At 46.9% G+C, this 23325-nt stretch overlaps 2 protein-coding genes across 5 annotated transcripts in view; one reads left to right on the top strand and one right to left on the bottom strand.

Annotated features, from left to right (window-relative positions):
• LOC135901078 (uncharacterized) overlaps positions 1–23325 on the top strand; it is an 80087-nt gene that overhangs the window by 46346 nt on the left and 10416 nt on the right. The window contains exon 2 of one of the 2 annotated variants that reach the window (XM_065430754.2): positions 21034–21406. In XM_065430754.2, coding sequence (XP_065286826.1) covers positions 21183–21406 — 224 coding nt within the window. In that variant the 5' untranslated portion in view covers positions 21034–21182. Of the gene's footprint in view, positions 1–21033; positions 21407–23325 lie in introns of those variants that run through there. The other variant, XM_065430755.1, reaches the window with a different exon arrangement.
• Positions 562–21094, bottom strand: LOC135901079 (uncharacterized). Of its 3 annotated transcripts, XM_065430758.1 has the most exons (7): positions 19720–20054; positions 17849–17894; positions 13803–13909; positions 10659–10739; positions 9567–9628; positions 4784–4978; positions 887–1050 (listed from the first exon to the last, which is right to left on the bottom strand). In XM_065430758.1, exons 1-7 carry the CDS (start codon positions 19727–19729, stop codon positions 1027–1029), a joined length of 525 nt encoding a protein of 174 aa, XP_065286830.1. In that variant the 5' UTR covers positions 19730–20054; the 3' UTR covers positions 887–1026. The 3 variants fall into 3 exon arrangements, with proteins under 3 accessions (XP_065286829.1, XP_065286828.1, XP_065286830.1); XM_065430757.1 differs by lacking the exons at positions 9567–9628; positions 19720–20054 and adding an exon at positions 20972–21094 and having other exon boundaries at positions 562–1050; XM_065430756.1 differs by lacking the exon at positions 9567–9628 and having other exon boundaries at positions 562–1050.

Genomic DNA, 23325 nt, shown 5'->3' with positions numbered 1-23325 from the left:
CGGGCCCAAGGGTTCCCAATCACTTTTAAAGAATCCTGAGCCAGAACCACCATATGATTATGAGGAACGCAAGCCCCTGCGGTAGCTTAGCAGCTATGGCGTTGCCCTGCTAAGCACGAGATCATGGGATCAAATTTCGGCCGCCACAACCGCATTTCGATGGGGGTGAAATTGAAAAACGCCCGTGTTCCGTCGATTTTGGACACGTTAAAGATCCCCAGGTGGTCAAAATTAATCCGGAGTCCCCCATATACGGTGTGCCTCGTAATCAAATCGTGTTTTGGGCACTAAAACCCCAGAATTCAAATATGAGGAAAGCTATAGTGGGGGTACCTTGGATTGATTTACGTGCACCTAAATCTAAGTGCACGAGAGTTTACTTACATTTCACCATCATCTAAACGCGGCCGCTGTGGCCGAGATCGAAACCGCGCCCTCAAGCTTCGCAGCCCAACGCCATAGCCACTAAGCTACTGCATCGGGCCTCCCGAATCAAAAACCGCTATCAATGAATTCACTGGTGGGTGAACTACAGAATAACGGGACAGTTTGACAAGCGTCGAACGAAAAAAAATAACTGACTTTTTCATGTGAAATACATGCTTATTAAATATACAGATCAAAGCGCGTACGTTTGTTCTCAGATGACAGCTAGCTAATGCTCAGCCACCGGTTAAATAATATCGACGTTATAAGAAAATATAATTGCGCAGACTGAGAGAACAACGAAAGTGTACGACTCCAACTGCCACGAATTTCTCCTTGCGTTGGAAGGTACAGTCCTTGAGCGGAGCAGCTACAGGGTTCAGGAACACAGCCTTTTCCAGGAGACAGTGCGCTAGGTGGCCAGGCACCTTTTGAAGCAGTCTTCGAAAGTACGAAAGGCCCTGAAGACGCACACGCCCGTCCAACGCTGGCAGCGGTGCCTCAGCGGGTCGTAGAACCACAAGGAGCGCGAGGCCGCCCTGTGCTCCTTGGGTGCCAGCCGTGTGCAGTTGACGAGTGCCGGCAACCGGATCACGGGCTTCAGACAGCGCCGCTCCGGAGGAACTTTTTTTGGGCGTGCAAGAAACCGAAAGAGCAGAAAGCAAGCAATATGGTGTAAAACAAGGCCAAGGGCCGCGTTTCCGATCCTACGCTTCCCGTCTGGCGATATTTTCATTTTTAGTTTGACGTCATCCGCAGCATGGTGCATCACTGATTGGCAACCACAATTTGGCGGCGTCACGGCATTTCTGCCATGCATGTGACGTGGAGCTAGAGGGTACAGACTGACAACGCACGCAAGTACGTAAGCTTTCGTCGTCATGACAGTGAGCAAGTGTAAAGGTCTAGACAAACTGGAAATTCATCGCGAAATTAGGTGCAGCGCAGCAAGGGAGAGAGAGTGAGGCAGAGAGAGAAATAACTTATGAAAGGAAAGGCACAGAGTTCGGCCGTTCGGCCTGAGCGAGTCTACTCTGGCCTGCTACTCTGCACAGGGGAAAAAGCCTAGCCTGCTTAAGCTAATCAGTATTATACGCATGCATAGCAGTTTTGCACTTTGCATGTCTTTCTTTCATCTTTCCTCTCTTCATTAAAACCTCTATCTGTACATTGAAGAGTTACATATGCCTATAACGACTTCGGTTCTATAAGTCTCTTGCTCGTTTTTTTTTTTTTTTTTCGCCAGCGCTCTAAACGTCTCGCTTATCTCGGCCGCTGACAGGTTAGTGATTCCATCCACGCTGAATCCCAGCGCTTCTGGAAGGTCCACACTCCCTACAGGTCTTGTTGGGTGAATATCTTGGCACTGCATTACCATGTGCTGAGTTGTTTCGGACTTTTGCTGCAGCGGCCACATACCTCATCTTGTCGCTAATATTTGCTCAGGTATGTTTTTCGTCTCAGGCAGCCAGTTCGGGCCTCAAATAGCAAGGCACGTGTCCTTGGTGTTATCGTACAAAATTTCCGCGTTGATTTGTTTCTTGCCGCATTCGCAAATATCCATGGTCTTTTTTTTACATCATTTGCATCCAATTTACCGTCGCAGTTTTATCTAACTTTCTTTTTCATGACTCCTGGTAGCCTATTTACACTTTCATTTACCCTGTACTCGGTAGCCAACGCTGATAACCTTTCCCTCTATTACGTGTCTGCGAGTTAAAGGTACAGATAGTTGCCCACTTTAGCCACTCATATATTTTCGTCCATGTTCCTGAGTATTTCTTCAAAACCTATTTTACTCTGCGCTTCTCTTACTTCAAAAGAGTCCCAAACAATGTCTCCCTGCACCGCCTAATTTGTGGTTTTACCATGGTCCCCCAATTTCAATCGGTCCACCGACCTTTGCTTAACTTCCAAGACTTACCAGATCTCTGACTTTAAGCACAGAATGGCATTTGCGAACATTAGCGCTGGCATCATTACTGCTTTCCAATTTCCTCATACTTGTAGCCCTAAAGTGGTCCAAGTTTTATTGTTGCTGTATTCCGCTTCCCTTCATCTTTAGATGATCTTGATAGATGTTTGAGTAAGCATTTCCTGCGTTTATGCATACGCTCAGGTATGTATATTGATTGGCCATGAGTACGACTTGCTGTTGTATTGATACCACGTCATTACTCGTCTCTCCATTAAAGATCATAAACTCGCGCAACGTAATATCATGTAACGACGCAACGCGGTAGCCCTGTGGTTGCGCGGCTGAGCTCGAGGTCGCGGATTCGATTCCAGCCGCGGCGGATGCATTTAGATGGGGGCGAAATGAAAAAAAAAAACGCTCGTGTACCTAGATTTCGGTGCACGACAAAATTATTTTGACGCCCCCAACTACGCCGTGCCTGGTAAAGAGATCGTGGTTTTGGCTCGTGAAACCTCAGAATTCTTAACGTGCCTTGAACAGAATGTCGCAGTCTCAAGTGGAAAGGATGTATGAATAAAAGGTTACGTGACCAACGCGATGGTGATGAATCTAAAACAGCTGTATTGCCCTCCGATTTGGTCAATAATCTTGGATGCTTAAGTGGTGGGGCCATGGGGCCACGGGAAGTAGCGATAAGGAGCGCGTGGAGACTCTACAGACTGTCTTAACGTTCTTGCCGTTGGCAGAATGCGTGAAGTCCGAGAAAGCTGTGCTGGCTGATGGCTAAGCGTCTGAGAAGACTTTTCGAAGGTGTCGCTTCGAAACCGCCATTTTCGCTTAGGGCCTAGTCATGCGTTTAGTCTGCGTGAAACAAAGATTGTTCGTCTCAAACTTATATGAGACCTCTAATATCGATGCGGTAAGCGCCTAGCTGTGAAGCACTTTTTTTACATCTCGCGAACCCGAAGACATAGTATCCACAATAGTTGTCTTCGTAAAAACAAGCCGATCGGATAGTTAATAATCACTGAAACTTGTCCATTGAAGTTTTTTGCATTTAGAACAAAACGTTAGCAATTAATATTTCTTATCTATTGGTTAACTCGTCTCCCTGAATAACCTGATTTGCTCAGACGGACAGTTAACAGGGGCCCTATAACATAAAACTATTTCAATCTGTTTTTATTCCAATCTCCTGACGTCAAATTTGTCTAACGGCAGACGCAAGCATCGGGCGGTGACCCGCAGAATTGTCTGAGTAGACCAATAAAACGCTCTCCTCGTTTATAAGAGGTCACTTTTATTTGCTTTAAAGACGAATAACCTTGCCTACACTGAGCGGCTTGTCTTGTGTAATTGGCTGACGAGAGGCGAGGAGCACGCTCAAGTGGAGAAGGATTCGCTGGGGCCGAGCCGGTGCACTGAAAATCGATAACGGGATGAAGCTGGTAGTGCCGGCGTCTGTGATTGGTCTGCTTTCCCCTACTTATCTTGCGGTGGCTGGTCGAAAATTGCGACGGCATGCAGCGGAAGGTTAAGAATGCCACTAAAACGGATCTTCAGCAAACAATAGTTGGCAGAACGAGGTTCTAAACATGCCGAAAGTGCTCGAAAACGTTACACGACCACATAAAAACCTTTATTGTATGCAAGTAAACCCATACTATCCGGCTGGTGCGAGTGGCCAGTGCCTGAGCCATCGGCGGCAGACATCTTTTATTCCTTTCGGAACGGGGCAGACTGGGCCTTCAGAAGAAAACTCAGTTTTGTTCGGCATATAAATGCATCTTTAACGCGTACGCGTCACTTTGACGTGGTGAGTTCTAGCGGTTTTGTGACGTCGCGTGACAAGCAGGTGAAGTGGGTGTCGCCCGAAAACTTTTGACCAATTGCCGAGCGCTAATGGCAAAAAGCCGTCGAATCATAAACAACATCTTTTGTTTTTTCCAGTCATGCATAATCAGTGTGTTCACGTCATATCAGATGGGGACCTATCGCGGTTTTCGTGACGTCGCGTGACAGATAGGCGAAGCGGGAGCGGTTCAAAAAAGTTTTTGACCAATGGTGGAGGGCTTTTTGCAGAATTGGAATAGAAAAGTTTGGAATAGCTTTACGTTATAGCACGCCAGCATACCTACTTTGTGGATTGCACTCACGCAGAGTGCACCTTTATTTTCTTTATTTTCTTCTTCATCCCTTCTTCAAAGATCGGGCACAATTTCGTTGATAGCGTCTATCTTTGCTTGGCAGCAGATAGCGCGTCGAAATTGATGCGCATTCAAGAAGAAGCCATATTTGCGTGGGCATGAGCTCTATGTAATGACCATATTTGTTTCGCCACCGCGAAGCGGCACAGACGGGGTCGAGTGACCGTTTGGTCGATGCTCGACTACGTATCTCCGTATGAAGGCAGAGAACTGATATATACGAGAGTCTCACCTCGGTGGCAGTGTCTGCGACAATGTTCCAGTTTCTTGAAGTGGGCGGGCGAGTCCCATACGCATTGCTTCTCCGGGTCCCACTCGAAGCAGCCCGGTCCGAAGCGGGTCTTAAGAAAGAACCACGACTCGTCTCCCGGCTTCGGCCACGACCCGAGCTGCGCCGAACACTTGTAAAACTTGGCCTCCATGCACTCTGTGTGGCCACCAAGAGAAATGACGAGATACATTGGCAGATGTTGAACCGTACATACCACTTCCGTTATCGTGACTACTCCGCATTTCTGTTTTTGTACTTTTTTTTGTTTTTTCTCAAAATCCGAGAGCAAGTTGTTCCAATTTTCCTTTATGTGAAACTGTGTCTGGGCATTACAAGGCAAACCTCGAGTTTGCAAAGAGTGCATTTATGCTCCCTGCTTGCACGTTTTCTCCCTCTGCCATTTCCAGTGCGGATTTGTGCGACTTGGTTATCGAGCGCTGTGTTCCGCGTTTTTTACCGTGTTTGCCTGTGCGTACGTGCGCGCGTGCGTGTATAGTGTGTGTGTTTTACACGCTGGCTTCTGAAGCACCCTACGCCGTCTCTTACATATGCAGCCACTTCTGTCTCGACGCTCTGCATACGCACACTTGCGATCAAAATTTGTCACGCGTGATCCTCATACAATACCCTATTTTAGCTTTCCTATTGTAGCAGCGAGTCAGAACACAAAAGTCCACGATTTACTTGCGAAGAAAAATGAACTCACCCTCGTTGCATCAGGACCCCATATTAACGTAAAACCTCATGCCGCCGCGTGACCACTAAGCGAGAGTTATGTAATTATCACAATTAGCATGATGCAGCTATCGTAATATAAAGTATATGACATGATAATGAGTGCCTGCTACATATTTCTTTCTTTCCTTTATTAATATTTTTTTCTTTCTTTTTTACTGCTGAATCATGACCACGATTGCGCAGGGATCAACAGGTCGCGACAAGTCGCTTATGCGCGGAATTCACGTATCGCTGGAACAACTTGATTTCTTTAAAACGAAGCATAATGCTTTCTCCGGTTAAGTTGACAAGGCGACAATAAAATTGGTATCATTGTGTCGAACGGAAGTTGCGACGGTAACACATTAAAAAAAATTAAATTATGGGGTTTAACGTGCGAAAACCACTTCCTGACTATGAGGCACGCCGTAGTGGAGGACTCCGGAAATTTCGACCACCTGGGGTTCTTTAACGTGCACCTAAATACACGGGTGTTTTCGCCCCCATCGAAATGCGGCCGCCGTGGCCGGGATTCGACCACGCGACCTCGTGCTCAGCAGCCCAACACCATAGCCACTGAGCAACCACGGCACGGTAACACATCACGCACTCGCCATGGCGAGTACTGCTATCACTACAGCCCAAAGACAATAATGCAAGGCTAAATGCTTGAGTACAGATCGTGAAAAAATGCAGACCAGCTTTTACGGCCGTGTTACAACAAATGGTGTGTAAAAATATGCACGCCGTGCGCGCATATGTAAACGCTTAAGGCGTACCACACGACCCGCAGCGCAATCCAAACTAAACGTAGAGCAGCATCTGCCCGCCAGTCGGCGACTCTGGTCAATCTCGCGGCCGATGTATGTAAACGCTTTTATACCTAAGTGCTTGGTACCTCCCAAATCCTTCGTTATACAGGTCACTTCGTTGTAAAGTTCGCGCACCCTACCACTCACAATAGAGTAGGCTATATACGCACGTTGAACAAAAGAACACCTTTATTTAACACGAATTTAATAGATACATTGGGAAATCAGACGCACATATTTTTATGCACACTTTGTTTTGAAGAATGTGCAAGTGCAGCCAACCTTCTTGCGCCGAGGTTCACAGCATGCCCGGCGGCGAAACGCAGCCACAGCGCAAAGTAAAGCTGTAGATCGTTGAAAGCTTCTATCGCCTCCTTTGCCGTCCAAATTATTGGTTGGTTTACAAGATCTTCGTCACATATGCCTTCGCTAACAATTGCGTTCTTTCCGCTTTAAATGGCTTTGAAGACGCCACCAGTCGTCAATTATAATTACATCATCACCTCGTGATCAACTGCGACGTATTCGTCAGCTGTCGCGCCTGCTGATGCGTTGCGACAAGCGGCGTACGACCTCGAGATTCCCGGAGCAGTGCACGCAGCGGGACTTGTGACAGCGGCACGCTCGTCAAATGCATCACTTTTAACGCCGCCGTTAGCGCTAGCCCATAGCGCACCTTGGTGACGCCTGCGGAGGGCAGTTACGGCGCCAGTTCGTGCATTTCGTAGTAAAGCAACCTAACACCTTCGGGTTCCCCTAAATTCCTTCGTTGTAGAGGCATTCGAAGTCGCTCTCTCTCTCTCTCTCTATATATATATATATATATATATATATATATATATATAAATATATATATATATATATATATATATTAAAGGACGCAGCCCTCTGGTTTCTCCAGTAGCGACGCTCATAACATACACGCCGAATGCGTTGATGCCAACCCGCGAACGATGCGCGTAGCCGTGACGCGTGGGATCGAGCGCGGAACATGAGCAACACACACGGACATCCGCTGCGCTCTTTGACCACAGAACGCGCATTGTCTACCGTACACGCCTGCGCACCCACCGAAACAGGAGTGTACAGTCGTCACTCGAGATGTGGGATAAACATTACGCGCTCTCTCAGCACCCGAGGCACTTCTCTCACCGCCGGAATCCCGACGATACGCGGCCCCGCCATTCTTCGCCGAAAGAAAGCTGCGCCAAGGAGAAGTGCGTACCGGAGATCTCATACCGAGCCGTCGCTGACGACAGCGCCACAACGCTCGGCGGAATTACACCACACTAGAGAGCGCTGGCACATGTGACAGTGGCACGTCTGCAGTCCATTCCACAGTGCGTGCGTACCCATTTCTCGTTTACTGCCCAGATTTGTGCCTGTCCGCCGTCGAAATTTGTGAGTAATATATTTGCGTTTCATAGAGCGCCGTTTGTTTATTTATTTTTTCTTCTTTGCGCAATCCGGCTAACAGTAAAGAGTGCTTCAAGGTATATACGCCGTTAATTACTATGCGACTCTTGCAGCCCGAGGTGAACATAGGCAGAAGTCCTCCTCCTGAACAACTGGCATGAGCCGGAAGCAAGCTCGGGTTCTGTTGGAAAACACCGTCTTTCGATCACATCTGATCACACATGCAACAAACTGGAAAGTATCCGAGGAAATAGATACCGGATGTTTCAGCGACGATTCTCTCTAATTATTAAAAATAGGGGATTTTATGCAGAATAATACTTTTTGCAGTGAATAATTCGCAACAAGGGTGGACAAAAGCAAATTTCCTGAAGAATAAGTTAGCAGCCAAATTAACTGAAATTTCCTAATTAACTTTCCAATTACTAATCTTAGGGGGACAATGGCAATCAGACATATGTAGGTAATGGCAAGCTTATAGCGAAATTGGTTTTAATAAGAATAAAAACACCCCTTTAAAGTGATCTACGTCTACAAGTCCACAACAAACATGGAGCCACTAGAATTTCTGAAAATGACGCTATAACAGCAGAGTTGCAGGCGTTTGATGGTAGAGAATGCGATCGCCGCTCGTTCCTTCCTTTCCTTGGCAACTCACTTCTCGAGTGGTCTCTTCTCCTCGCCGTGGACTCCTATAGATGGCACTGCGCCATTACCAACGTCACGTTCTTTCTCGTGTTTAAAACCACCCGCCACTTCCGTTATCAAGACTCCACGTTTTTCGGCTACCTGCTGTTGCTCCCGTGCCAGCCCGTGCTCCTACGGAGCAGTGCCGTGATGGACCCTGTGTTTTGAGTGATACGCGATCACTGTCCGTTTCCTTTACAATATGTTGTTCGACGACCGACAACCCACCGCACAAAGAGAAAATAGAGAGTGCAAACAAACGGATGAAGGAGGCCTCGCTGGACAAGGAGGCCTTACTTGCCGGCGTTTTGCCAGACCCACAACGTGATATCTAACCGTCGTGTTCATAGACACGTGACATTGCCATTTGCAGTATGTATATCACATGTCAATCGGAGAAAAAGGAAGGCTGAAGCACCGCACCCATGTGCGTGCGTGCGTGCGTGCGTGCGTGTGTGTGTGTGTGTGTGTGTGTGTGTGTGTGTGTGTGTGTGTGTGTGTGTGTGTGTGTGTGTGTGTGTGTGTGTGTGTGTGTGTGTGTGTGTGTGTGTGTGTGTGTGTGTGTGTGTGTGTGTGTGTGTGTGTGTGTGTGTGTGTGTGTGTGCGCGCGTGCGTACGCGCTGTCGGCGTCAGCGGTGTAGTGAGCAAGCACATCGAAACATGAGAGAGCGAACGCGGAGCGGGAAATGAAAGACGCGAGCGGCGACCAGCGGAGACCAATGAGAGCCTTCGACGAGTCATTTATAAAAGACGACCCGCTTGCCCCGCAGATCATATTTTTCACTATCGCCGACTCTGCTACATGTCTCTCTCAAATTGTTTGCCTCAATATATCGCGAAATGAAAACGCGCACAGAGCTGCGCTTCAAGTTTCGCATTAACGAGTATCGTAATCTTCGGTGCTTTTCTTCTTACTTTTGTAAATGTGTACTTGAAGTTCGAGTGGTGCGGCACTGCGAATCGCAAACCGAAACACGCAAAATGTGTGCGCACAAGCAAGCAACACAACAAGGGAAAGCAGGAGTTGCGATTGCATCTGCTGCAAGGAGACGCTCTAGCAGACGAACCGGAAGTCGTAGGTTATCGTAGATCTACCAATCGACAGCGTTTACCCTGTTGACGTCTTCACCTGGAGCTGGAGCACCCTGTTGACATCGTGAAGCCGGCAGAGGCACTGGAAGAGCCAGGAGAGGAGCACCGGACTGTGTTTATTTATTTATTTTTATTTTATTTTATTTCTAATTTATTAATTTTTTTGTGTGTGTGTGGCGTCTCCGCGCCGCGTAGCGCTAGCTGCCGCGTTCGCCAAAGATGATCGCCACGGCATTTCGTACGCGAAGCGGGTACTTATTTTAAATGTGTAAAACAATGCTAGAGGTTGTTTAGGGACCCGTTAGGTCACATGGCAAAGCCAAGCCACGAAATGAAACCAAGGAAACTTTGCGGCGACCAAATGCCGCTGACTCAAAAAAGAAAGAAAAAGAAAGCCCACGATGCATCGTGAATCCGGACGAACACGTGCTCGTTCCAGTTTTTCGGGCGACAAGAAAACCATGCATGGACAGTCAGCCGAGATTGTCACGCGTGGATAAGTGTGGCGTTCCAGCCTGCATGCTACGGAATGTTACAGGTCCGGCTACGTCACCACCTGACGCAACTTCAAGACGTGGTTAGGCGTGATCGATTTCAGTTTCGCTCTGAAAATGAGTTGGAACGCTTCGTGTCAACATCCTTTAAATAAGATGGTTCGGTGTATTTTAAAAGCCCACTTGTTATGAGCTCGCAGTACCTACAGATGTTCTATCGCCACTGGCAGTTTAACGTTGATAATTAAAAAGTTAAATAGCCGATCTTAGTTAATCAGGCTGCTAAGTGACCCAACAAGTATTCTTTTATTCTTTTATCCGCCCTTGCTATGAATCTTGCCCTGCAAAAAAATATTATTGTATTTCAAATCTGCTATCTTTAATTATTATGGAGACAGCCGTCGCTGAAACACCTGGTACGTATGCTCTTCCTACAAGCAACGGTAGTTTTCAGAGACTAAGTACAGGCGTGAGCGAAGTTCGACCTATGAAGCCCTATAAAAGTTGTGAGATCCCGCAGACACACAAAGATAAAATCAACTCCCCTAAACATTTGGCCTTTATAGATGAAATATAAACACGAACGCTCAAAAAGCACAGATTCCTGCACACACTCACTTTGCCATGGCCGCACCATAGACCGAGCCGACAAGTTCTCGTTGCCGCGCTGCAAGCCGGGACTCTGACTGTTGCCGGCGTCTGAAGAAGGATTAATCAAGTGATGAGGCGTCATTCAATTTTACTTATGAACAACTCTCATCGGTCACACTGCTGATCACGTCACATTAAGGCCATTCGATCAAACTATGTACAAACAGGCCTCGCACTGACACCAGAATCCTTAAATGCGCTGAAGCATTGACTCTACTCAGCGATTCGGACCATCGACTGCTATAGTGTGAACTGTCAGCAGCCGGTGCGGTGCAGTCGAGCACTTACATCGCTTCAGTGACGTGACCTAATAGGACACTATTTCACCAAGCGCCATGGTCTGTGCTTATTCCGGAAGTTATTCGGGGTTCCATTGCCATTTTCAAATACCCATTGGAACTGTGGTAAGAAGTTTACATAGGTGGATGCGCATGCGTCCGCTCAAATTATTTTACAGGCGTAACCACTGCAACACTCTCTTGTTGCGTATCAAGTTGGGTTTTATCCAGGATTGCCGCCGAGATTCGAAATCAGGGTTGTGATTTGGGCTTGTTGGTGTCATCACGAAGGTGTTCAGTCTAACATAATTAGTACACGGACATAGAAATGGACCCACTTAGCGCTCATTTCCAACAACGTTTTGTTTCAGCGAGACAACACTTATACATCCGACATATTACTTCACATACGTGTGCAGTCAAAGTGTTCACAGATGAACGTTAATGATAAAAAACAAGCCATCAAAAAGAAAAAGGAAGAACGAAAGAAGAAGAAAACGTCCGCATTATCGAGGTGTACTCCCAACGCATGCATAGAAAGTCAATTTCCTTCTTTAACATTGATAATGCCGTCTCACTAATCTAACTACAACGTCACAATGCGATCGCTTTCAATGATTAGGTGAACAAATTCACGCTTGTTCTTTCAGTCTTCTGCTATTGGACTGTAGTCTATAAATAATTTTTTCGTGATCTGTTACGCGACTCCTAGGCTAACAATAAATAAATTCTGAAATTTTGAAATTCTGAAACTGTATCTTGAAAGGAGGGAACGCAACCACACCTGCAGCAATGGACGGCAAGAAAACGGCCCCTCGATGACGTATTTACGTTGTTAGAGTGCTCCCTCAGCCGTTCATTTGAGCATCTAGCTGTTTCCAATTGCAGAGTTTTGCACAAGCTAACGTTATTTTTGTATAGGACAGACGTCTTTCATTCGCGAGACTTATGTCGATTTTTTTTACCATGCGTTCCTTTCTGCTGCTTCCGCTTTTGCTTTGACGTCACGTGACGTCTTTCAGTTCAGTCGGCATATGGCGTCACTCGGTAAAATTATATCTAACGAAAACATGTAACACTGTCATCGCGTGTATCTCTTTCAAACGTACTACCCACGCCTCTTACTTTGGTATGTGTGGAGAAAAGAAGCCATTACTCGGTCATCTACACGGGCAGACATTCAGCGCTTAATGCAGAAGCATTCTACAGGTGGGGAAGCGGTGCTCCGCGAATGAAAAACGTCGTCGCCACTCTCACCGGTGAGAGAGGCAGATTTAGAGGAGTGCGCGCGCCGGGGGTTGATTTGCTGGGGCAGAGTGGCGTGACCGACTCTCACCGCTTCAACGAAGTTCGCTTCCTCTGCTCCGGGCTTGCGTTGCCCTTAATTGTTACGTTCGCGGTGAAGAGTGCTGTCGCAGGCGCTCTGCAAAGCAAAGGCTGATACCGCAATGACCCGTCCTGAGGAGTCTGTGGGACCGATGCAGCGAAGGCGATGCACGTTGTGCGACCCACGCTCCCGAGCAGCGGGCGGCGCGTCAATCTACAATTCGCGAGTGTTTTACGTTGCGATACCTTAAAAAGCCGATAGGCGTCGTCGCAATGTTGAAGCCACTAGTGTTCCTGTATATGGCTCACTGGAAGCGGCACGAAAACAGCATGCCGCCGAAATGCCCCGGCGACGCGCTGCGCTTGCGGAAGCACTGGCAGTGACGAAGCGTAAGCATGGAGGGGGGGGGGGGGGCAGAGAACCAGGTGGCTGAAGAACTCAGGCCCACAGTCTTAGTGGGCTGTGCAGCACAGTAAACGAAGCATGCTTCACAAGATGTATGTGCCGGGGTGCTACTCATGTGGCACTTGAGCGGGTCGCATGCACTACCATCGCTCAATAGTGTGTCTAGGAATGAGTCGTAATTACCGGACATAACGTAGACAACGATCAGGAAGAAAAAACGACGGAGTAATACACGAGAGCGTCAATATACAAACACCGAAAGGGACACCGCTATGTGATTTCGCATATCTCTCACTCAAGTGAACTCTGCAAAACAAAGGCTGATATCGGAACGAATGATGAAGCGTTGTTTACAGTTAGCGCTGCGTGTGTGCTGTCCTGCTTTTCCTGAAAAACTCCGAGCACTGAAAAACTCCGAGAGTCAAAATAAATTTTCGTAGAAAACTATACAATGAAGCAGAGTAACATTATTGGCGGATATTTGGTGAATACTTTTTTATTCAGTACCAAAAGTAAGCTAATGAGTCTGCAAATATTAAATTCTTTAATGCCTCCCCTTTCATGAATCAATGGCATTCTTGGCATTCTTCCAAGCCTCTGATACACTTCAAGTCATGAGGAATTGCGAATAAAGGGTCGCAACTATTTCGTAAACAATATTCACTTCGTCTTTCATCAAATTGACCGCTATTACAACTTCTCCTGTCACTTTTCCTCTCGACACATCTTGCAAAGCCTTTCTAGCTTAATTACTAGTTACACATGTAAGGTTGTTTCGTCGGTACGTCCAATCGCGGATGAACGTGGATGACCTAGGTACTGTACAGTTGGGTATGATATAGAGATTGAATTGACACATGAAAATTTGGGCGCAAGGACACCGTAGGAAAATTAACATAAGATAACGAAAAAAATACATTAATTAGTTAATTAATTAATTAATTATGGTGCCAGGCGCTATGTCCAGCACCAAGCATGTGGCACCTCCGGGTGCTGAGTCGGCATACCGCAGTTTAGCACAAGACTTGATAAACGGCGACGCGTGGAAGCCGAAAGCCGAGTGGCCTTTATAGTTTCGGAGTGGACGCGTGTATAACCTACTGAATGACACGTAGGCGATGTACATGAGTACGACGCCGAGGCTGCCTCCCAGGGAAACCATGCCGACCACCATCATGAGCACGCATTGCTCCACCTTCTCCCGGATGCTGTGCAGGGGAAGAAATATACAGCGTTTTAGTCTTAGAGGGGTCCTGCAACGATCTTCAAGCATGGTAAATAAATCATACCTGACGCGATAGAATGCGTCCGTAAACACCTGGACCGAATATTACTCAAATCCATGCGGCGATGAAAGTAGGGAACATGCGAAATTCCGTAAACAGGCTTTCCCACATATTTGGTTTTACCTGACCACGATGGCGGACCACGCGTGAGAATCGTAATTAAGGTGTCAACATGCGGGCTGCTGACATCATTTCTACTGAATTGCCTCCTTCGCACCATCCAAGCTTTGAGAACGCGTGTCTCAAGTTTAACAGTGCCGCTAAATGGAGCGCGGCCATCTTGGTTAGGGCAAGTTAGCCGTGTGGGAAAGCCTGCTTACGGTATTTCGCATGTCCTCTATACCTCTGTAAAGATCGGTCATCTTTCCTACAGCTCCGTCAAACACCTGCTATCCACATGGTGACGCCATGGCGCCCTCATACAACTATTGGCTGGATGGGCGAAAATTTCACGAGCAACATTAACTTTATTAACGGCCACAAAAGTGTCTGCAACGGTAGCAATATCCATGATACTCTACGCACTAAAACAATTACGAAGTACCCCTGCGGTGAAAGTGTCCCCATAAAAATTCAGTTTGTACTTGCGGTATTTGGCGACCGTCGCCTGTTCGAGTTGGGCCGCTACGCCACAGAGCAAGATGGCGGCTTCGCCCAAGTTTGGCTCACCGCTACGGCAGTGCGTGTCTGCCCATCCCAGTGCCCAGAATTTGTGCACACACGGACTCATTTGAACGCAACTGCCATAGCGTTTGTCGTTTTCACAGTTGCGGAATTTGTGTGAGATGGGCTTCGCTGGCTGCTTGCCGAAACTGAACGCGAAACCGCGACTTCGGTGTGCACTCATTGGCTGCAAAGGTAGCAAGAGCGGTAAAAATGCACTGCACCGGTTACTGCAAGACGAGCAGCTTCGGCAAGCGTTGTTAGGTGACAGCCTCTGAGTTTAGTGTGTTGTAAGCGCCAAAATTGGACGCAGTGGCGACTACGTGAGCATCTAAAACCAAATTTAAACTGCGCGTCACCCAGACGTTCGGAGGACTGAGATAACGTTGCGGGCAGCGCTCTGCTCGGCCGCATAGGCCTCCGCAGTGCAAGACGTTGAAGAAAGATCGGAGACACCGCGGAGGGAATGAAGGGATATTTTTTTAATGCCGGTAACTCCACTTCTACTCAATGCATCGAAATATATTTTTTGCTGAAAGCTATTTCTAAAATGGTGTCCTTTCATGTGAAAGACCTTTCACGACTTCGATAAAGAGTATTGCAGGGCCCCTTTAAGTTATCATAAACCAAGGGAGATTAAGGACAAGCGTAAACTTCAGTTGAACTGGTAAATCCACTTTTTCAGTTGCCCACGTTTGCTCAAACGAAAGGAGGTCATTTGTCGGTGAATTGCAACTCTCATTTGAGCGTTCGACTTGCGTTCCTTCATTTCTCCCGCACGAAAAGCACGACACCATTGAGTCATTGTCATATTGCCCCAATTTACACTACCTTCGGTGTAGCAGCAGGCCCTGTTAACCCACACCGACAGAAGAAACACAAACAAAACAAAAAAAAGCGCGCGGCACTATTGTTCCGAAATGGAGACGCTAAACAGACGCGACAAAGGCCGCTGACTGAGGGCGCCGAGAGAGGGAGCTGGTGCGGGAATCTGACGATGGCATCTAACTAGCTATTTATTTATTTATTTATTTATTTACTTCTGCGTTATTTTGCTTCGCCTCTCATCTTAATATTTACACGGAGTTGCACATTCGTCGTTTCGCAAGACCAATGCGCCAAGCTAACTAGCCCGCCTCAAGTTTTCCTTTTTACTGCCTCCCTCAGGACAACTTCGTGATATGACGCAATAATTTTAACTTGAATCGCTTTAGTCTCATCTCCCGAAGCTGCATTTGGGCGATGAGGAGCGCCGTGGTGATGCGCTCCGAAATAGTTTTGGAATCGCAAGGTTGGCTGCCCTTTCCGTGTAATTGTCTGGCAGAAACCGCGCCTGACAGAAGATTCTCGCCAAGTTCTTAAAGAGCAACTTGGAAGTTTTTAAGCATCGACGACCCTTTTCGGGAGAATAATTCGGGAAAAAGTGATCGATTATTTGGCGAAATTGACGTAACCAGAGTGCTTCACATTTTTCTGTCGATGTTAAATATCCTTATTTCATCCCTCACCATCAGTTGTCAACTTGCGTTAATGAGTGTACAGAAAATTACGGAACGATCCGGTTTGAGAACTTGTCTACCGACACCATTGACGAATTTTTCGAACTGCTGTCAACGCACCTCGGTCCGCGTATGTGTCATGGAATGGCTCGATTTTTAAACAGAAAGAAATAATTTGCATGAGTGCATGTATTGCGCCTCTTTCAGGTGACATTTATTAGACCCAACAGGATTGAATAAAATTTGAACAGTTAGATGGATTAGCTGTTTACGTATCTTTAAGCACGTATAGCACCTTTTAGTGCTTTTGAAATTTCAAAAACGGTAATTTGCTTTTCAATTATCTAAAGTATAGCACGTATTCTTCCGAAGTCTAAATGCTCAATGTACCACAGGATGGTTTTATAAGGTTCCTAAATTTAGGTCTTCGCTCCTCACCCCGCGTGCACTGGGTCTGTAAACCCCCGGGGCAACAAACCGTTACTGTCTAGCAGCCCGGCACGTTGCAAATTTGTCATAAAAGCTGTAACACGGTCAAGTTCTGTGAATACAGCTTTTGCATTCAGGCATTTCGCGTTATTGATGTGGGATACCCCAAGCGCCTCTCACCATGGCTAACTTCTTTAGCGTTCGCATAAAGCTAGCAGTTGTAAGGCTCAAGATATGGGAAGAAATAAAGGAAAGCCTCAATTATCTCGTGTATCCATCGTCTCCCACAATTTTGAAGAAAAAAAAAAGAGATTGGTAGAGGATCTCAAGCCGAAGTTGTCTTTAACGGGCCAAATTGCTTAACAAATTTATGCCGGTAGCTAAAGTATACTGAGACTCGACTAAGCAGCACCGTCAAATATTTGTCACCTGCAGTGAAAATGCCGTTTTTTCAATTTAACTGTCGCGTAAGAGAAATGCACGCAGGATAAACAAGCCATTGTCTTAACGAGCGGATTAAGGAACATTAGTACAACGTAGAGCGTGCTGTTTCGTGGCATTTAGCCTTCCACTGCAGCGACTGTGGCTGCACGCCAGGGTTCGAAAGGACAAATATCGTGAGCAGAAGCTGGGATGAAACAACACGCGAAATTCTGTAAGTTGAGGGAGTCTTAAGGCTACAAGATAGCTGTGTCAGCGCACCTTGTCTTGCTGTATTGAATAAATAACTGCGATCCCCGTTTTTTAATCTGAATACGCGTTGTAAATGATACTGACAATTTAAATATTCCATGCCATATCTTTCGTTCTTTGACGTTTGTGACGCTGCTCCTTGCTATACGCACCGGCATTCCCTCTCTATGTGCAGTCGGCTGCTGAACAAAAACCTTCAGTAGCTGAAGGTTTTTGTTCAAAAGACCTTCACGTTCGTGTGCCCTTTGTCCTTCCTGCGCTTCTGCCTTAGTCTATCAAACCAAGCCTCCCAACAACTGGTGCTGAACTAATTGAAATAATTTAATAATTGCGTCTAATGGTTCAGAAGCAAATATATTGTACGTTATCATTGAAGGCTTAGACAAAGTCATCGATAATACCTAAAGTTTTTTTTATTTTTTTGCTAAATTTCATCAGAGGACAGGGAAAGCTTAGCAACATGGATTCAGTGGCTTGGCTTCTCGTTGACTACCTGAGGCGTCAACCCTAATGTTGGAGGAAATCCTAACCGATTGAGGAAACGGCAGACATTGTGCAGCGTTGCGTGTATACTTACAACTCGGCCTCGTCACCGGCTGGATATAAATGAGGCCAAATGCCGTCTGAAACAAAACACAGAAGGGAAGTTTGTGAAGGCCAATTCACTCGGGGAGAGGCGAGAACCTTAAAGCACCACATATAATTCAGGGCTGGGATCATGTAACGATTCCAGTCCAACGCTATTCCTTTGCGCTACTTGTGTGTCCTGTCGGCTCCGCCCACGTTAGCGCTGCGATTGGCGCGCCGTGAATGCTGGATGATAAGAAAGGAATCAGATCGTGCGAAAGGAATGCGAACATAATAGTGGACCAGGGCCCGTAATGCGAAAAACCTCTTACGCTGGATTTGTTCGTCAGAGCAAACTCTAACTAATCCTGATGGTGGGCACATTATTAGCGAAAGTGGTCGGCCAATAGCAAATATCACTTCCGAAAGATAATTCTGCCCCGCTTTCAGGGTCGGTGTACAATCATGCACAGAGCGCTGTTTTGGAAGACATTGCTCACAGGAAATATTTTTTTTTAAATGAAGAGAGTAAAAATGACAGCGATAGTGCCCGACAGCATAGTTCGCCAATGTGTCACATCCCACCACATTCGTGTCTTGCGCCGTATTCAGAGATTTGTTACAAGTGGTGACAACTTCGGCTTATATTCATCAATAATTCGGTGCCTGGCCGTATATGTACGGCCTCTATGATAGTGGGTGACGCCTTCTCGCCAATCGTTTCTGGTATGACGTCACGGTTCAATTAGTGACAACAGGTTAATTACATGAATGAAAGTTCAGCTTCAACGTACCGATATTTTTGCATCGCAATAAAAACATCCGCCGTAATGCGAGTTCACCAGCGCAAAGAAAGCAAATAAATAAATAAACGTCGATGGCAGTACTTCAGCAAATGGCCGAGATATAAGCACTAAATGAATACTTATCGGGCTATTAGGCATGTATGCGGACTTGGGCTGAATTCATAAAGTTATTCGTTCATATAACTGTTTGAGATTGACCAACAGCATTGGCCGGAGCTTGACATTAATTCCTCTAACGTACAATAATAAGAACAGTGAAGGGTCGCAAGCAGTTCAGACGTCACAGCAGTTCACAAGAACCGCCACCGGCAAATCGAGATCATCAAACGCTGTAGGCCAGCGAGAAAAAAATTAAAACATATACTAACGATAGACTAGGTGAATTCGTCTCCGGAGACCGTATTGTAGAGTGGTTCATTTCATTTCGTTGCTGCAAGCGGCCAGTCTTTGCAATAATGGCTGCACGGTGATGTCTGAGCCAGTAACAAATGACATAAATCGTTGCAAAACAGCGTCTCAGACGTTGACGGTCAGTCATGCAGCGCACACCAACTTTGGGACGAGCTCTACTGAGCATGCTTTCTTGTGGGTTTGTTTAGCGACAAAATCACTTACCTATCTCAACGCTCATTTTATTGACAGAGCTTTTTTCGTGTCGTTAAATTCCTGTCAGAACCATTCGCGGCTTTATTTCGGGGCGCAAAAGGCGATGGCATCCCAAATCGGAGGCCATTCTTGAATAAAGTTGCAAGCCCATAAAAGTGACCGATACGGAAAGCGAATCAAACACCTCATATAAAGCACACGAGAGCGTAGAATTCGTTCTTGTATGACATAAGCTGTCTCTCACGTGCTATAGCAACGCGCCAGTACTGCCATTTACACACGCACATGGGCACTTCTTGGTGACACCTGAACAGCATCGGCGGACCTGCACATTTAGCAATGCCGTCATAAATTCTGGACCGCCATGTACGCGGGCTTGCGGGACTTCCCCATCTGTCTTCCCCATCTCGAAAACAGTCGCGCCAGCTAAAACCAGTCACACTGCCTCTTCGTAGTGCAGAATACTCACGCCACTTCATTGCAGATGGCACAAAACCATGCGCGTGAAAAGTAAGCGGTCGTATAAGAGAAATTCGTTAGGATGGGTATTCTTCCACAGCTGGCGATGCGGAAAAGATTTGTTGTCGTTGCTGCTGTTGCTCAGAGCGGTTGTGGCGCATACCCACAGTGGGCGATTGGCCACGAATTGCTTTCGATTGGCTTCCGTCTAAATATGGTGCAGATACCCGCTATACGCGGCCATGAATCGGATAGATTTACAAAATACACTTAGTTCTCCATGACAGTGTTCTCCATGACAAACTTCCCTATGACAGTGTCCAAGACGGGAGGCTGGTCGGTTGGCTGTTTCTTCCTAAAATAGGCGCAACGAACTCTAGCGGACCGGCCATGAATCTGGCGGTACGAGCATTCAGCAAATTAGAGTGTTGAGAAAATTAAGTTGAAAGGAAGCTAATGACTTGAAATTGTGAAACTAAATGTTAACTAATGCAGATACGACGTGCATAACAACTAAATCCAACTGCCCGATCCATTCGTGAATGGAACGCTCTGCCTGAAACTGTACTAGAAAGCCCAGTCACATCTTGATTCGCGCACGCACTCGCAAAGCCTTAACTATTTCCCAGGGTACCTGCTGCATTCTGGATAGCGTACGATATAGATAAACAATACAGAGACGCATATGTACTTCAGCTGAAGCGCTCTTTGTGCTTAGTGCTTTTCGTTCTTTGTGCTGTTTGCGATGAAGTTCTTTTTTTTCTATTGCCGTTGCTTTCGATACTCGCCGTGCTTCTTTCTTCCATGCCATTGTTTCTGCTTGGGCTTTTAAATTTTCTGCTGTTATTTCTACTTGCGATATCCTATTTCTTTTTTACTGACATATAGCTTTCTGTCCGTTGTCGCATGCTGTTCACCTTTTCGTACAGATTTTTCTATTGCCCCCTATTTCTGTGCATTTTTACTACCCACTAAATATTTTTGCACTACACACTCCTGCCCAGGGCCTGATAACGAGGCTGCCAGTACGAAATAAAATAAAATAATAATAAAATATACTAGAGCGAGGAATAAAATGGGAAGACAAAACAGGAAAAGTAAAAGGCTCCCAGAGGCAGCGAAATATTGATTTTTCTTCTTCCTCACAAATATTGGCCTAGGCTCGCAGCTATAACCCGATTTAGAAAGCTACCTTTAAAAAACCACGAATGTAAAATATAAAACATAAGAAAATGCGAATAAATAAATAAATTCACACTTACTTAGCATCTCTAATGCTATTGATAACCTTCATTCGTTTCGTTCCTCTGCTTTTCATCCACAGGCCCACTTTTCCTTCGTCCGAGCTTACGCGCTGCACCAGGCGCGTGCAGTGGTTCCTAACCGCTCCCCTTTGAGAAGCACCATCAGCGTAGCGGCCCCGGGAACTGCCAGAAGCCTGTGCCTGCTTCCAGCGCCATCGGATCTCGCGCTATGGAACAGTCTGCGAGCCCCAAGTCGCTGCGCAGGGCGTCGTCACCGCCGCCGGCGTCGCAGCAGACTCCGCCGCCGAGCCAGCTCCGCAGGACGGCCAGCTCGCCCTCCTTCTGCTTCCTGCCGTGCTCGCTGTCCGAGCTGCTGCTGCAGCAGTCGCCGCAGTCGACACCCACGCCGCCCAGGCGCTGCGAGACCGAGGCCCACGTCGCGGGAGTGAAGAAGTACGGCGCGTTCGGCATCCCGTTATCCGATGAGAACGCTTTCTTCTTATTATTTGTGTGTTCGTCGTGCATATATAGGGGGGTCTAGGCCATAGTGGTAGTGGCATGGTAGCAGGAATGGGGAGGATGGGAGGAGGGAAGGGAAGGCTTGTTGGTTCATATCTTAGGCGAACTTTTCGAACGATGTAACAGGACGGGGGCAAGATACAGACGCAAGCCATTGACACACACAAGCACAGACTACCCGCTCTTTTATTCGCAGACCAGTCTCTATGTAAACACACTGCAGTCAATGCATGACGGAATATCCCAAGAGCGACAACTTGAAGACCTGAGTCGCTGTAGCAAACGGAACAGTGTAGCAATCAGTTTATGCGCCCTGTTGTTATCAAGTCGTAGCCGACAAATAGACGCGCCTGATGATATGAGAAGTGATGCTCTGGAAGAAGTTGTTTATGCGCAGAAGGATGGGTTAGTGTTCCTGTATAATAGGTAATAAAAGAGCGAAAGCGAGCGCGATCTAGCAGTGGCCCAAGCTTTTATGACTCTATACGGCGGCTTACTCCTGTTGCATCGTTTAAAAATTAGCGTTGAAACCCGCTGTAGCATGCAATTTCTTTTGCAACGGGGCGAACCAACACTTAAGGCAAACACGGAGTCACGATAGGCTTGTCTACCAGAGCAATATATTGTTCGTTCCACGCTAATAAATCTAATAAATCAATAAAACAGCCACTGACTCCACGTAATTTCTCCCGGTCAGAAGTCGTTAAAGGCTGCAGTAGTTATTTTTCATTAAGTCAAAGACGATCTTTTCCTTCGCTCGATAGAATGTGACAACCGGGCTAGCTGTGTCATAGTGTTACGCGATGTTGTTACGCGTTGTTAGGACTGACAAGCGCACAGGTTTTTGGCGCTTGTCTTGTCTACCTCCTTTTGTCTCGTCTGAGACGTGGGCTAGTCAAACCTTTACTTAACATCAATGCTGTTGTCGAATGCTGTTGTTGTGCTGTTGACCTAATTGCAGACAAAATTCAAATCTGAGGTTGCACTTCTCTTTCATGACTATGCGGCCACAGACGTTGTGGTCCTCCACATGACACGAGAGTCTCAGCCATGTTCGGCGAAACTAGAACGCGCTGCAGTTGGTGACGAGAAGGACACTCGAAAGCACAACGGAACGATCCGCGTAGTCCGGTCTCCGATACCAGCGTGGGCAACCGCTGCCCGTGAAATGCGCAACTGCCACGAAGATTACGCGTACCACGACAGATGCGATGGCGTCATGCGCGTCCGCGGAGCGAACATGGCACCCCACACGCTTGCTCCACATAATATTCGCTGGAACGAAAGTAATTGCGATTGCCAAAGCCCTTCAATTGCGCAAATCTGGTCGTCTCGGTTTTGCGTCACTTGCTGTCCTAAAGAAGTTGTGCTGTTCAGTAGAAGCAACGTAGTTTTTTTTCCTTTTAGACGCTAATCCATTTAGATTAACTTCCATTTAGCTCGACATTGCATAGCCTCAAGACGTTATTTCAGCCAGAAGCGGCTATAGTCATGCTAAGCGAATGCGGCCACGCATGCTATACATACTTTCCGTGCAAACCCCGTTGCCCTTGGATGCACAATCCCTCGTATTAAAAAGTAGAGCTCTTCGACCTTCAAAGTTCTCGATTCTGCCGGGTGGATACGGTAGCACCACTTCTCGACGGAAATAATCACCGCTCTTCAATGACGCCCCTACGCCTCTCCTGAGCTAAAGTTCTGCAATCAGGCCCTTTCAGGCGCCTCCACGAAGGCGCTGGATAGGACTATTGTTTCTCCGGTGACTGAGATCAGAGTAATCTCCGAGGATCGTTACCCGAAGCTACGTCGTACTAGTTGAAGCACTGTGATTGCTTCAGCCCAGGGTCGGCGCG

The sequence above is a fragment of the Dermacentor albipictus genome, chromosome 1, assembly GCF_038994185.2.
Source record: "Dermacentor albipictus isolate Rhodes 1998 colony chromosome 1, USDA_Dalb.pri_finalv2, whole genome shotgun sequence".
Lineage (NCBI taxonomy): Eukaryota > Metazoa > Arthropoda > Arachnida > Ixodida > Ixodidae > Dermacentor > Dermacentor albipictus.
Note: the sequence above shows the minus strand (reverse complement) of the source record. Positions and strands in the feature narration are given on the sequence as shown.

What these genes read in the sequence shown, in the direction of transcription:
- LOC135901079 (XM_065430756.1), bottom strand. An exon ending in GCCGGTGACGAGGCCGAGTT is followed by an intron (nt 13,910 to 17,848) that starts GTAAGTATACAC and finishes TCCCCTGCACAG; the next exon opens with CATCCGGGAGAAGGTGGAGC. An exon ending in CATCGCCTACGTGTCATTCA is followed by an intron (nt 10,740 to 13,802) that starts GTAGGTTATACA and finishes ATCCTTCTTCAG; the next exon opens with ACGCCGGCAACAGTCAGAGT.